We start from the raw sequence: 15,664 nt of genomic DNA, 5'->3' as shown, positions 1-15,664 counted from the left end.
GCCAGCAGGTGTATTTTTCTTTTCGCTCACCAAGCGAGTTGTTTTTGTATAAAGGTCAATGAGAGTGTCGAATTTGGTTAACAAAACATGTAATGGCTTAATTGCTAGGTATGGCTTATTTGAACGAATATAACATTCGTAATGAGTTGGTTGTTACCAGTGGCGATTTTATCATGTAAATCTTGGTGGGGCAACAACAACAAAAAACACGTGGGATGCATGCCAGCAAAGCCACTACACAACACTAAACAATACATTAATTGCACTATAACGGTGACAAACTGTGCCCACAAACTGTTAGGGCCTACATAAAGCTGTCCCAACAGCAGAGTCCCAACACCTTACCACTGCTACAGTTCATTCAGACTCATTTACTGCCCTTTAAAAAAACATAGCTGATATAGCAAACTTGCTTAAACAAATGTGGTTACTACTGACAATTGAGATGTACAAATACGTCTGACAAGCGGAGGCAATCCGTAATTTCGATTAAGACTTTGGGCAAGCAACGACGGATGTGGTCAATATAACTATTTGTTAAGCACTTTTGAAATGTTCAGCAACATAATACAGAACATGGGCCATTCTTAAAGTGTACGGACTGTACCAGTCAGAACCGTAGGATAAATAAATGGGGCATATAAACAGACAATGAAAGCTCTTACAATATTCGATAATTACATTTCTCTAAAACCGGTTATAGGCTATTTGTGCACCACCAAGTTAGAACAGTAGGCGAAATTATGAGGTGAAAATAGACAAAATTATTAGGGTAAAGCACATTGAACGCCGTTTGGGTCTCCGAGTGTCCAAAAATATACGTCATATAACTGTCACGGCTTCCACCGAAGTCGGTTCCTCTCCTTGTTCGGGCGGCGCTCGGCGTCACCGGTCTTCTAGCCATCATCAATCCACTTTTCATTTTCCATTTGTTTTGTCTTGTTTTCCGACACCTGGTTCTCATTTCCCTCATTAAGTGTTGTGTATTTAACCCTCTGTTCCCCCCATGTCTTTGTGCGGTATTGTTTATTGTAAGTGCTTGTGCATGTGTGCGCGACGGGTTTTGTACCCAATGATCTTGTTATTTTTGATACCGTGGGTTTTGCTATTAAACTGCTCCAGCTATTACCAAGTTCTGCTCTCCTGCGTCTGACTTCCCTGCCACCGATTACGCACCCCTTACAATAACACTATTTGACGCGTTAAATAAGCCTTTAATTTGACACGTCAAATAACACAATTCTATGTTGTGTGTGCTGGATTTGCACGTGCAAACCAAGCACCACAACTACTAACGTTGTGTTTACAATACCGCGTTGGTGAAAATAGCACAAATTATTAGGGTGAGGCACATGGGCTACGAACAGTTTACTACACAACATACACTTAGTATTAATTTCTTAGCTACAGTACACATTTCTCCCTTGCATATGACATAATTTATGCAGAAGAAGTCAATACATTTTTGGACTCACCTTGTGCAGGTGGCGCAGCTGGCCTTTGTAGGCAAATTTTGTCATCTAAATCTGGCATTCTCTGGATTAATGGCAGGAATTTGGAAGAAAAAAAACTAGCCACTCCATTGAATAGCAGGCTAACGTTGGTGGTTTCTTTGCAACGCTTGCAGTTAGCCACTGATTCCTTCCAAACGACTCATTGCTGAACTTGCGATTTCCAATTTGTGTAATCTTTATGAACAACGGCAGATGAGCACCGATACGTTTGATCTGTAATTTCTCTTCATTATTTCTCTTCATATGACAAGGATTAAAAATGATTGTCGACTTGATGACAACTGACGATGACTGCTAGTGAAGACTTTGAAAGTATGATGTCATGATCAGTCCAATCAAAGCTACTGTAGATATGTGATATGATGTCATTCCATCTGTGGCCAATGACCTTGAGCCTTCTTGGATGCGCACTTCTAATATAACTCAATGGCAGAACCCAAGGGGCTAAAATGTTCGAGCTCTAACCTTAGAATTGGGGATGATGTACTGTCCCATGAGTGACAGAAAACAGAGCCAATCAGGCGCAACGCTCTGTATTTTCTGCTGGCTAGCCCCACCACCACAGAAAGCACTGAGCTAGGCTAAAACACCTGCATTTAGGAGCTGCCTTACTGAAGAAAGCCAAAAGAGACCATGTTTGTATGCAGCTTTATTAACTCAATGACATTTAAAAAACAATTTTTTACATTGTTTGCAAACTGATATGACACATATTAATGCCAAAATAACAAGCAAACAGGCAAGCCCTCCAAAAATATAAACTTTTTTAAAATAATGAATCTTAAGGTTTATATAAAAGCTTTATAAGACCAATCAGTATAGTCAATTATAGGCTAGCCCAAATATCAAGACGCTATTGCTGGTTTCCCTGTAGGTAACTACAGTAGTAATAGAAATAATTAGTACGGAAATAATGCATAAGAGAAGTATTTTTGCTGAAACAAACCCACTGATGAAGAAATAAACAAATGTCACAAATAGTCTTCTTGAATCAATTTAATGCCTTGAGCAGTCAACTTTTTTTTTATCACACCAGTTTTTAAAAACCCTCTGGAACAAGTAAACACTGTCCAAAACAAAAATATATTATTTATTTGAAAATGTTCATACAAAGATATTCAAAAGAAATAGACAAAGATAGTTTTAAATAAAATTGAGATACTTATGATAAATTAAAGCCCATTGTTCATGGACCATGGTTCACCAATGAGAAAAAAGGTCCTGTCAATCATCTCCGCTCTCTTTTGTAGTCTTCTTCAGCTTGTTCTTCAGCTCATTCATCATCAGGGGATTTCCAAATCTGGTGGATATATATTGAACAAAGGTGTTATAATAAAACGAGAGTGACATTCATGTAGGAAATATCTCCATATAAAAGTGATTTCAAACAAGAAATTAAGAGAATCTTGTAGAAAATAGTTGATTCCCTACCCTGGATGTCTAGGCGGTGTCCATTTTGTTTTGCGCTCTTCTTGCTTGTTTTGCGTCTCTTCTTTCTTGGGAGATTCATCCCTTACATCTTGCTCTAGCTCAGATTTCTATTGAATAGATGACATTGCCAAATCAAATTAAGAGTCAGAATAATAAACATACTACTAGACCTATTCAAAGGTTGAGCTCAAAAAGTGCAAGTATCTGATTGGTACCTGAGGGATATTTTCGGTGTTATTTTCACCTCTCACCCCCATTCCGGTCTTTCTTAAGATGGGGGGCCCTGCACCGAATCCTGAATAACATCATAGCAACACAAACAACAAAGAAAGATATCCATTCACACTTAAATCTGGGCATCATCCATTATCTGTCATAGAACACTGTGTCACCAACGATAACAGAAGGAAAGAACACATGTACATTAAATTCCTCTTTTCTCTGTTCAACTTACCAGGCAGTTTGATTCCGATGCCGCCCATGCCCCTCATTGGTATCCCTGTTGGGCCTCTGACTGGCACGTGTACGGTGGGTTTTGAAGGGGAGGGGGTCAAAGATGGCATCTGTAGAAGAGTACGGGGATCCCTGGGTGGACGGACATGTGGATTCTTGAGGGCAATGCGAGACTTTTGAGCAGTGAAGTCCAAAGCGGAGGCGTCAAACTGCAATGGTATCATAAACAACTGATTTACTGACAAGTTTTCAAATTCATAACATCCTTTTAGATGAAGCTATCAAGCTTAATTTCAATAACATAAAAATAAGGGAAACAAATCCAATAAAATATATGACAGAGACTAACGTTTGCTTTATCTCTCACGATTAGCCATCACAATCGTATGTATTTGATTGCATTCTTTTAAAGGGATACTTCAGGATTTTGGCAATGAGGCCCTTTATCTACTTCCCCAGAGTCAGATGAACTTGTGGATACCATTTTTTTAAATGAGGAAGTTGTGAATTTTCGCCTCATTGCCAAAATCCTGAAGTATCCCTATAATAGGGAAAGTATTATTATTACCTGAAGCTGAAGACTTTGGTCTACATTTTTGGTTCCTGATGGGGAACGGAATCCTGCTTTTGCACCCTCCCCTCTGTTTTCCTCTGGTAATCCTCCATCTGTTTCCACAGTTTCCTCAGACCACCCAACCTGGGATTTCTCTATTATTCTATCTTCGATCTCCAGTAATTGACCCTGTGATCCAAAATCTGTCTGCTTCGATAAAACAGGCCCTGTCTTCATAACTTCCTCTGTTACCAAAGCCTCGGTCTCATCGGTTTCCCAAAATAATCCTACCTCAATTTCCAGTGATTCGTTTGCCGTGTTGTCTTCTGCCTTCTCTTTTAACACAGCCTCTGTTGCATCTGAAAGTTCAGCCTCTAGCATTATTAGAGCCTTTGTATTTTTCACTAATTCTGTGTCTGACACGTCTGTTTTCTCTGATAATCCAGCATCTACGGTCTCTTCTGATAATCCAGACTCTTTCTCCACATCTGGTATTTCTGTGTAAATATCCTTTAATACAGCCTCACTGTCCACTGATTCTTCAGATAATCCAGCCTCGGATATTTCAAGTGATCTGGACTCCAGTGATTTGTCTGATGAGTCAGTATCCATCTCTACTGTTTCCACCGACAGCACAGTCTCTGTTCTCACATGTAGTATGTCTTCTTCTGTGTTCTTCTGTAACCCATACTTGGTCTCTACTAAATCAGTCTCTATCTCCTCTGAAAATCTGGCCTCTGTCTCATCTGTGTCCTCTGATGAATCAGCACCTGTTCTATTCGTTTTTTCTAATAGCTCTATCTTTGGCCTAACTTCTTCTGGTAATTCGGCTACTGTCCTCACTAATCCAACTTCTGTCTCCACCGTATCCCCAGCCTCAGATTCCACTAGTTCCTCTACGTCTCTCTCCACCGATGGCTCTGTCTCAATCCTCTGTCTTTTTGTCTCTTTGTCCTTCTGTGATCCAGACTCAGTCTCAGATAATTCCTCCAATAATTCAGACTCAATCGCTGTTGTTTCCAGAAAAATTCTGGCCTCTGTGTCAACTATTCCAGACTCTGTTTCCTCTGATGGCGATTCCTCAATCTTCATATCAAGTATTGCTGCGTCTGTCTCATTCATGATTCCCTTTTCAGTCTCCAATGTTTCCCCAGGCCCTGGCTCCACTAATTCTTTCATTAATGTAGCTTTTACATTATATTTTTCCTCTGATAATTCATCTTCTGTGACTTGTGATAGTACAACTTCTCCACAAACCATTTCCTCAAATAATTCAGCCTCTATTTCTCTCGAATCTGGTAATCCAGCCTCTACCATTCCCTGTAATTTAGTCCCAGCCTCAGACGATTTGTCTGATAATCCATTGTCTGTTTCCAGTGACTCATTAGATAACACAGCCTTTGTCTCTGTGAGAAACACAGCCTCTGTATGAATTGATGATGGGTACAATGTCATGTTCCTTGATAATCCTGCCTCTGTCGTCACAGTTCTTTCTGATGATGCCATTTCAGTTCTCGCATCTGGTATTTCTGCCTCATGTTTTTTCACTAATCCAACTTCTGTCTCCACCATGTCCCCAGCCTCAGATTCCACTAATTCCTCTGTGTTTGTCTCCATTGACAGTACGGTCACTGTCCTCACCTCTGGTGTGTCTACCTCTGCCACCTTTTGTAACCCTTCCTCCACAGTTTCCCTTAGTAATCCAAAACTGGTATCTGCTGATTCCTGCATTGATCCAGACTCGGTCTCATCTTTGTCCTCTGATGGCACAACCCCGGTCCTCACTTCTGGTGTTTCTGCCTGTGTCTCCACTGATTCAAATTCTGTCCCCACTGTCTCCCCTGCCTTCGACTCCATCCATCCCTCTCTAAACACTGCCTTTATCTCCTCTGTCTCTTTGTATACTCCAGCCTCTGTTCTCAGCGTCTCATCTGATAAACAAACATATGTCTCTGCTGCTTCCTCTGACAGTCCTAACTCAATCTCCATCGGTTCATGTGATTCAGTCTTTGTCTTCGCTAGGTCCTCTAGTATTTGAGTATCTGTTCCATTCAGTAATACAGAATCTGTTCTCTCCGTTTCCCCCAGTGATTCCGCTGCTTTCGCGACTGTGTGCTCGTCTACTACTGTCTCTGAGGCTTTCTCAATATCCTCACTTTCAACGGTTTTCGGATCTTCTTTCCCTTCCATGAGTTCACTCACTGGTGAATTGTCAGATTTAAAAGTAGTTCCAGTGTTCTCTACACCTTCTAACTCTTTGGTATCACTTTCGGTGTGTGCTTCTTGTAAATGGGTGGTGTTGACTTCATCGTCGCCAACTTCCAGGATCTTCGGTGCCGTATTCTCGTCTAACTCTTTGCCATTGTTGATTTCAGGAATTTCCTCTCGGGTTTCTTCACACGCTACACGTTTTGGCTCCTGAGCCACAACAAGGTCCTCACATAGCCCAGGGGAAATGTATTTTGCCACGCCTCTGATTTCCACTCTATTGTCAACCACTGAAATAAGTTTCCCCTCCACTTCATTAAGGGGGTCTTCGTCTTCTTTTGAGAGCTTCTCTTCCTGTAGTTTATTTTTCTCCACTACAACATTTCTGTCCTGATAAAAGAAAGTGTCCAGTCCAGTCACTTTATCTTCCACATCCTCTGCCTCTGTATCAGTCTTCGTCCGAATACTGATTGCTACGTCTTCTATCTTGTTACTGCCCCCGTCCTCAAACACTTTGGATCCATCCTCTGATACCTTTTCTTTTCTTTCTTCTAACACTGTGCTGTCAATTCTTTCAACGTTGCCCTCCTTGCTCTGCTCGTCTCTAACAATGGTTATCTCATCATTTGACACAAAGACTCTTTTGTCATAGGCCATTGGCAATTCCAACTCTGCCTCCGAAACAAAGATGTCCTGGCCTCTTCCCAATGCTCTATCTTCGTCTGATAATCCTCCACAAAGCAGTCGTGGGTTGGGGTCATTTTCTTGATCCAACTTTTCTATAGTTCCTTCATCAAACTTCAAACGATCGTCACCATATTCATGTTTGTTATTGTTTTCTGAGACTTGGAAGTCATTGTTCGGTCCAAAGCCCCGGTCCAATATCTCTTCCTGTTCTCTTCTGTCCATCTCTTCTATTGCTCTATTCTCTTCCGCTCTCTCCTCCTTCCTCCTAAGTTCTTCCATGTCTATGCCATTCTTCACTTCATTACCATCTCGACTCATTTTGTCTTTGATTACACACAGATCACCGCTATTCTCCCCTCCCGCTGAGAATTCTACTATTTCTGCTACTTTCCACCCTTCTTTGTCTGTCTCCATGAAGAGTACTGCCGTTTCTTCCTCTCCATCTTTTTCATTTAATCTTACCATGGTTTCATCCTCTGTACTTTGCACATTGTGTTTCATTAATCTGTCCTTATTTTCCTTGTCTCCATTCTTATCCAAAAGTGTGGCAGGTTCAGCACAGGCTGATGTAAGGTTTGGGGACTCTATATCAAAATGTATTTCTCCATCTCTATTATTTTCATGTTCTTCTGTTTTGGTTCCTTCTTCACCACAGGGGAATTCTTCAGTAACTTCTTCAGGGATTTCTTCTTCCTCCTCTTCTCTTGCTGCCACTGCACCTCTTAATCTATTTGCTTCAGCACAGTTGTAACTGTCAGTGTGTCCTTGTGCTCCCTGGCCCTTTGACCTTTCAGATGTCGGCTCTCTGAATAAGATCTGGATCCCAGTGACTACCACTGATTGGACCCCTTTCCCCATATTTAATTCTTCTTTAGTAACATGCTGGATTGTGTCTTTATTTCCTGTTCGGTCCACCTGCTCTTGTTTTACATCATCTCCCTCCTGGGATGCTTTGCTATCACTCCCTCTGTTGGATTGTCCAGTGTATTGCACATTTTCTCTGCCGAGGCCTGGACCAATGATGACATTGCACTGTTCCCAGGCAACGACTGGTCTTGGTTTCTTAACCTCAGAGCCTGTTTCAAATGTGACCTCAGTTTCCTTTAACTCATTTTTCACACCATCTCTATGGTCGTCTGTTTGTTGTGCAGCAGTGGCTTCCTGTCTTGAGCTTGTGTCATTGTTAGTGGGCTCTGGGCTTAGATACCTCCCCACAACTTCCGTAAAGTAGTTCTGTGTGTGTGTGTGTGTGTGTGTGTGTGTGTGTGTGTGTGTGTGTGTGTGTGTGTGTGTGTGTGTGTGTGAGAGAGAGAGAGAGAGAGAGAGAGAGAGAGAGAGAGAGAGAGAGAGAGAGAGAGAGAGAGAGAGAGAGAGAATTACTCTATGTTAATGTTATTTGTCCATTTATGATAACATATGATCACATTACATCAATCCAGGTACAGTGAAATAGAGTTAATGCAGTCATTGTGTTTTTCTCCTCCTTGGGTGAAGTTCTCAATTTAAACTAATTGTTCTTCAACAAATTATTAAGTAGTCTAAAATATATTTATTGTAATTGTAACAATAGGAAATAATAAACCAATCACGGGAGGCTATAAAAACAGTGTCCTGTAGTAAATGATTTCAGTGCAGAAACTCACCCAAACTGTCCAGAAAGTCCTCCCAGCACGGGAGAAGGGGCTTGCTGGTGAGTCCATCTTTTGGTGTTTCAGTGGCTTTTTCGATAAGATAATACACTTCTCTTCAGAGTAGTCTACAACAAAGTAACTGCAACCTGAGGTAGCCTACCTGTTCTTGATAGGCCTATTAATTATTTTGTCAAACGAGGACAACAACAAAAAATCGCAGTAGACAATTGTCAAATAGACCTATTAACTTTTACAGAGATCTAAACGCGAGCAAATGTAAATGAGAATTTTGGTAACAGCTCTTATGTAGTTCCTGAGGCTGAGATGTCCGGTATTCGCGTCATCGCGTTAGTGGAAACCAAGACTGTTCTCAGGGCAGGCCTGGTTGTAGTTAGATATGTTCGAGTCACATCAGGGACAATTTTAGCTAACCCTACACCTTTTCCTAACCTTAACTTAATTATCCTAACCTGTCACGTTAATTATCCTAAACTGCCATGAGAACAGTCTTGGTTTCAACTAATGTGATACAGGTATACAGCAGGAAGATGATAACGTCGCGTTCAAATGCTACTCTGAACTAGGAAACTCGCATAACTGATTTAGGCAAAGATGATCTATTATATTGACAAGATGGTCGAGTGACTTCTCTAACAATGGAAATATATGTATTCAAATATGGAAGACAGGCGAGATCAGGTGTGACCATTCTAGCCAATGAGAGGGCAGATAGGCGTGTGAAGACTGGTACAACTCCGATACAAAGTAGTTTTTTCAAAGTTGTCGAAATGCCACGTGCGTCCATTTATATCAGTGCATTTTTAACAAACTAACCATTACGAAACTTATATTTGATCAAATAACCATCATGTAGAATATTAGCAATTACATTTCTTCTTAACCAAATTTGCCGCTGTCATTGACCTCCGCCCAAAAATAAGAATTTCTATATGGAGTAAACCCTCTCTCCTCTCCTCTCTGGTTTAGGCACGTCGCACCCGCATCATTGCAGGAAGCGCAATAGTCAGGCACTGTCGTTTCCTCATAATACACATACAACCTAACGTTAGCGGTAAAACCCGATAATGGTTCCGATTGTTTTGACCATGTAATTCTCGCTCAGACAAGGTGAGTTCGCAATATATTCGCCTCAATTTACTCTCCATATTCTAACTGGAAATTAGCAACAGAGAAGACCTCAGCAAGACTACACATTCCTGCAGGAAGCTGCTGAACCTCATCTCTAGCAGACACTGTCAGCTACACTTCACCAGCGCGATCTGTGCCCAAGCCATGAATTTGTCCCCTTTTTCTGTCTAGCTAGCCACTGACTACACTCTAGTTAGCAGAATATTTTTAAAATCATTTTGTTTTACTTAGCCTAAATAATTGTTTGTACAGGATGTTGACTTTGGTGTCTATTTCAGACCTTATGACATTTTTCAAGAATGAGCATAAGAGCATTAAAAGGGTAAATCTGCCATGTTGAGAAGTGCAGCTATAGTGAAAAAGGCAACTTACAGGTTTGGTGTGGGCCAGCATGAGAGATAAAGTTTATCCTGTGTCAGTGAGTGTAGCTATTAGGTTAAGTTCGAGCATCTTAGCAATACAATGTCTTCTATACAGCTGTCAACATTCTACAAGGAAAGAGCCAATTACTCAATGATATAGTCATTAACCAGATTACCCCGGATACCAGAATTTGATGAGTGATATCTCAGTTGTAGAATGAATCTAAAAACCTATTGACATTCAAAATTGACTTTGTTTAGACATCCAGCCTGTATTGTAGTTTTATAACCAGAGACAAATCTTCAAAGGCACAATATTTATTTATTCGGAGTGGTACATGCATTCACAGTCTTGATTTATGGGATTCTTCCCAATATATGATTGATATGTCATAAAATCCCAAGTTCTTTATTAAAAGTTTATGGGAAAACTGTACTTGTCCTCATATTCTACAGCTGTAATGTCATCAATCAAATCCAACGTATTTATATAGCACATTTCTTACAACAAATGCATTTCAAGGTGTTCAGTCGTTGGATGGGGTGTTGTCTATAAAGTGGGGCACATATAACGAAAAAAGGAGGGCATCAAGGCATTCAAAATGTCTACAGGGATGGATGTGCAGGAGTCATGGCTTTGGGTCACGGAGTCTGGGATCCTGGGAGCCTCACCGGATGGTCTGGTGGGCATCACAGCAGGGGTGGAGGTCAAGTGTCCCTATGGTGCAAGCAAGGGACCTTACTGTTTCAGTATGATATGTTGGATAAAGGAATAAAGACAAGACACCAATGTCAAGTTCAATAGCCGTGTTCAAGCATTGTACAAATTCCTACACGCGGAGTACGGGGAACAGTCCGGCTAGTCGATTGCCTATCAACTAGACTCCGTAAAATCATCCTTTTCAATAGAAAGTGCAAACATAACGGCATAACATTAAAGTTATTAACAGTCAAGTCATAACAATTGAAAAAGCATGACATTTTCTTTTTACTTCAGTTGTCATCTCCCTCTGTTTATAAAAAAAAGTGTCACACCCTGACCTTAGAGATCCTTTTTATGTCTCTATTTTGGTTTGGTCAGGGCGTGAGTTGGGGTGGGCATTCTATGTTTTGTGTTCTATGTTTTCTATTTCTGTGTGTTTGGCCGGGGGTGGTTCTCAATCAGAGGCAGCTGTCTATCGTTGTCTCTGATTGAGAACCATACTTAGGTAGCCTTTTCCCACCTGTGTTTTGTGGGTAGTTGTTTTCTGTTTAGTTGGGTTACCTTACAGAACTGTTCGTTTGTCTCGTTGTTATTTTTGTTCTGAGTTAAATAAAAATCATGAACACGTACCACGCTGCGCTTTGGTCCACTCATTCTTCATCAGACGAGCGTTACAACAAGTTAACACAGTCTCTTGCTTACAGAGTAAGCCTGTCTGGTGGCTTGCACAGCCGACCCACCCATGAGTAAGTATGTGTTCTGACAGGGGTAGGATTAGGGCCACGAGCTTGGTGGTGTAGAAGCCTCACCTTCAGTTGGCGCATGTCTCAATTCTGTGCCCTTAGGCCTGGACTGTGATCCAGCTCATCTAGGTGAGTGTATGGTGTGTTCTGGTTTGTCTGCTCTGCTACGCGCAGATCCACCCGACTACGACGATAGAGGGAGCCACCAACATCCACCAGGTAAGAACGTGGTGCAACTCTGTAAGCACGTGCCCAGCCTCAAGTCCTGTGTGGTCTCCCGGCAGAGGTTTCACCCACCTCCAGCTCTGGTAGGTCTCGCACAGTCCGGTCGTAGAAGCACTTAGCGAGCTGCTTTCTGTGACGCAGTTGTCCATTGCGCCAACCATGATGCTGGGCTCAAGTAGCTTGTTAGCTACGGGGATGGTAGTCTTCAGACGTCTGGACAGAAGGTGTTGTGCTGGGCTGCTGTCCATGTTTTTGGTGGGTGTGTTCCTCCACTGTAAGATCGCTTTCCATGGGTTGTTGCTGTCATGCAAGGCCCTGCTTAACAGTTTTTTTTTACAATCTTGACAGCTGACTCTGCCTTGCCATTTGCTTTTGGGTGTCTTGAGGAGGTCACGTGGTCAAACTCCCATTCTGTGGTGTAACGCTTGAACTGTGCAGTGAATTGTGGGCCATTGTCTGTGATGACCTTGTCAGGCTGACCTTGCCTTGCAAACTATGCCTTGCAGCGCTTTATGACCGTCTCTGCAGACAAGTCAGGGATCAGTTAAATTTCCCAAAAGTCAAGAGTAGTGATTGTGGCGTACAGTAGGTCAGCCACCAGGGGGAGACTTGTCGAGGTCTGGTAACAGATGGAGTATACATCACGAGGCGATGGCTCCATCTGCTGGACGTGCCAGGTCTCGACGGTCTCTCCAGCCAGGACTAATTGGGGCTGATTGGGAGTAATCAAGGGCGGATTGCTCACCAGCTGTGCAAGGCCCATAAAGCTGTCAGAATGTTAGCACACAGGGAGAGTGGGGGGGAAGAAAGGACTCCCGTGTTATTGTTGACGGTTGCAGAGGTAACAAGAGGGAGTTCAGTTTTGTGCCCGACAGGATACAGCCAGACCCGGAACCCAGAAGACGGTATCCTGTAGAGGGTCTCATGGGGAAGACCTATCCTTTTCTTTTTGATTTATTATTTAAATAAACACCCTTGAAACAGAGCTAATCCTTCTCTGTCCGTGTCTGATCTGGGTAAACATCTTGACCAAAACCCCTGGTCTGCCACATGATCAACAATGAGAAGATAGTCCTTTTGTCTGTGGCTGAATAAGTCCATGCTGACGATTTGCCAGGCCCTTGTGGGCAGTTCGTGCGACATCATGGTTTCCTTTTGCTGTTCTTGAGGGTACTCGTTGCATGTGGTATAATGTTTCACGAGCCTGGCGGTAGCATGCGTCACCTCCAACGTGACTGGAGTGTATGCGGGTAAGCATCTCTGGATGTAGTGATTTGGGAATAATGACCTTCTGACCTCTGAACAAGACACCATTTTGCACACTGATCTCATCTTGAAAGGTCCAGTAATCTCTCACTGCGAAAGGTGCCTCCTCTTTCAGGTACGGCCAACCTGTGAGAGCCATGGACTTCAGTGACTGTAGGTGTTCGTCCTTCTCGGTGTGTTGCCTGATCTGGGCTAGGCGGTGATCTGTGACGTTTAAGTAGTCTGCCTGATTGATCTGTTGAACATCTTGTTGTTCCTGCTGTAGCGAACAGATGGCATGCCGCTGATAGGCAGTGCCTCTGCCTGTACATTGTGCTGTTGCCCTGCTCAGTGTGTCGCTGATGTACATCTCTGGTCCTGGCTTGTAGATGGCCATCAGGCTGTAGTTTTGCAGAGTCAGGAGCATGCTTTGAAGCCTCTTAGGCGCATTGAGAGGTTTACTGAATATGGCAATGAGTGGTTTGTGGTCAGTTTCAGCGGTGATCAGCTCTCGACCATATAAATAGTGATGGAAGCGCTGGCAGGAGAAGACGATGCTGAGGCACTCTTTCTCAACTTGTGCATAGTTTTGTTCGGTGGGGGTGAGCGCTCTCGAGTCAAACAACGGGCTGGCCTTCCTTCATAAGGCAGCATCCAAGTCCCCTTTGGCTGGAGTCACTCTGGATTGTGACAGGCTTCGTGACGTCGTAGTAGCGCAACACTGGCATGGATGAAGCCAGAGATTTCATCTCCTTTACTGCGGCCTCGTGCTTGGGTAGCCAGTGCCATGATGTGTCTTTGTCCAGCAACCGGCGCAGAGGCTCACAGACTGCTGATAGGTGTGGCATGAACTTTGCAAGATAGTTTGCAAAACTGATGAGACGCTGTACTCCTTTTGCATCAGACGAGTTTGGCATGTCGTGGATCGCTCTGACTTTGTCTGAGTCCAGCTTCAGGCCTTTGGCCGAGAGAATGTGGCCATGGAAGTGGACGTCTTTCACCTTGAACTGCAGCTTCTTCAGGCCAAGACGAAGCTTAACTGATCGGCAGCGCTCCATCAGTGCCAGGAGCTTCACATCGTGGTCGCGTTTTGCTTCTTCGTCTGTGTCACAACAGCCTACGATTAGGACATCATCAGAGATGGGTTCAATGCCCTTGAGCCCAGCCAGTAACCCATGCTGCTTGCGTTGGTATACCTGGTATATGGATTCATGCATGTCACTTTCACTGTTCTGCTCTGAACATTGAGTGACATCAACACAGTGAATCTTGCCCTCACTCACCCTTCTTTTGCTTTTGAGACACACTTTTGCAAAGTGATTATTAGTTCCACAAGCTCTGCATGGTTTTACGTAGGCAGGGCAGTGCTCTTAGCCTCGTGCGTGTGTATTCCCACAGTATTTACATGCTATGGGGCTCTCTGTGTTCACCGTTCGTGGTGAATTACTCTGCCTCGATTGGTTTTGTGTGAATGTCTGCCTGGCAATAGCATGAACAGTATCAACGTCAGTGCGTGGGGTTTCGATTTCCATTGCTTTCATTCTCATGTCAGTGACTTCAGCAGTGCGGCACATTTCAATGGAAGTTACTAATGTTAAGCCTCTCTCTCTTAGTAGACGCTGGCATGTATCCTCATTTGCAATTCCCAGTACTATTTTGTCACGAATCAATTCATCTTTCAATCCCCCGTAATCACAAGTAGCGGATTTCTCTCAAAACAGGTTACAAAGTTGTGTACGGACTCACCCTCTTCCTGTTTGCAGCTTCCGAAAACGAACCACTCGTAAATGACATTCCTGGCGGGTTTGAAGTAATGCATCCAATGCATCCAATATAGCCTTTGCATCACACTGTTGTCGTGCTGTGAGGGTGAGATTGTGCTGATAGATATGCCTGCATTCGCTGCCCATTACACTCCTCAGAGTTGCCGCTTGTACCTCGTTGGTTTTCTCATGTAGACGTGTTGCCAGCGCCTAGTCCTCGAATTCATCCCTGAAGTTGTCCCAATTAGTATTCCAGTCCCCTGTGAGAACCATGGGATTTGGTGGCGGAATGTTCGCTGCCATAGCGATGGAATAGGATATTTCTTTGCCTTCGAGGTAGGTAGTGATGCTAGCTAGTCAGCTAACATAACAACGAGTTGATCAGTGTTGTGAATAGTAGTAGGAAACGGCGTGTGTTTGCATATGGAACGTAACTGCGCTTATACTGTACTTAGCTACAAAAATAACAAGCGTGTGGTTTTCAAGACACTTCTGATACCATGTTTCAGTATGATATGTTGGATAAAGGAATAAAGACACCAATGTCAAGTCCAATAGCCTTGTTCAAGCATTGTACAAATCCCTACACGCGGAGTCCGGGGAACAGTCCAGCTAGTCGATTACCTATCAACTAGACTTCGTAAGACTTACCATTGAAGATGCAGTGAAGGATTTCTATATCAAGGAGGGAGGGTCTTACCGCCACCGTGAAGACCATCCTTACTAGCATCAGGTCCAAGGTCAGCTCCACATCACTGGAAGGGACACCCGCTTCTTTGTGTGGACCACCAAAGCCTCCATCACCATCCCCATTAGCATGACGACCTCTTAGACTCATATTGCTCCTCCTGTCAGCGCCTATTTTCAGGGAAGCCAATGGTCCAAAGATATTCCACATTGTTCATACACACACACACTGATTACCGATTGTTATGAAAACTTGAAATTGGCCCTAATTAAGTCTGTCATGACGATTAATCGGTCAGCCTCTACTACA

At 43.1% G+C, this 15,664-nt stretch overlaps 1 protein-coding gene and 1 long non-coding RNA gene across 2 annotated transcripts; both read right to left on the bottom strand.

Moving 5' to 3' along the window:
• Positions 1-2,150: 2,150 nt before the first annotated feature.
• LOC139546964 (CAP-Gly domain-containing linker protein 1) lies at positions 2,151-9,027 on the bottom strand. The gene is made up of 6 exons (XM_071355960.1): positions 8,490-9,027; positions 3,967-8,079; positions 3,400-3,607; positions 3,161-3,240; positions 2,946-3,052; positions 2,151-2,814 (listed from the first exon to the last, which is right to left on the bottom strand). Exons 1-6 carry the CDS (start codon positions 8,544-8,546, stop codon positions 2,739-2,741), a joined length of 4,641 nt encoding a protein of 1,546 aa, XP_071212061.1. The 5' UTR covers positions 8,547-9,027; the 3' UTR covers positions 2,151-2,738.
• Positions 9,028-10,290: 1,263 nt separating this feature from the next.
• LOC139546963 (uncharacterized) lies at positions 10,291-14,979 on the bottom strand. Its single transcript, XR_011669292.1, has 2 exons — positions 14,651-14,979; positions 10,291-10,706 (listed from the first exon to the last, which is right to left on the bottom strand). It is a non-coding gene; the product is annotated as an uncharacterized lncRNA (long non-coding RNA).
• Positions 14,980-15,664: the final 685 nt, after the last annotated feature.

This window comes from Salvelinus alpinus, chromosome 20, assembly GCF_045679555.1.
Source record: "Salvelinus alpinus chromosome 20, SLU_Salpinus.1, whole genome shotgun sequence".
In the NCBI taxonomy this organism is placed as follows: Eukaryota; Metazoa; Chordata; class Actinopteri; order Salmoniformes; family Salmonidae; genus Salvelinus; species Salvelinus alpinus.
Note: the sequence above shows the minus strand (reverse complement) of the source record. Positions and strands in the feature narration are given on the sequence as shown.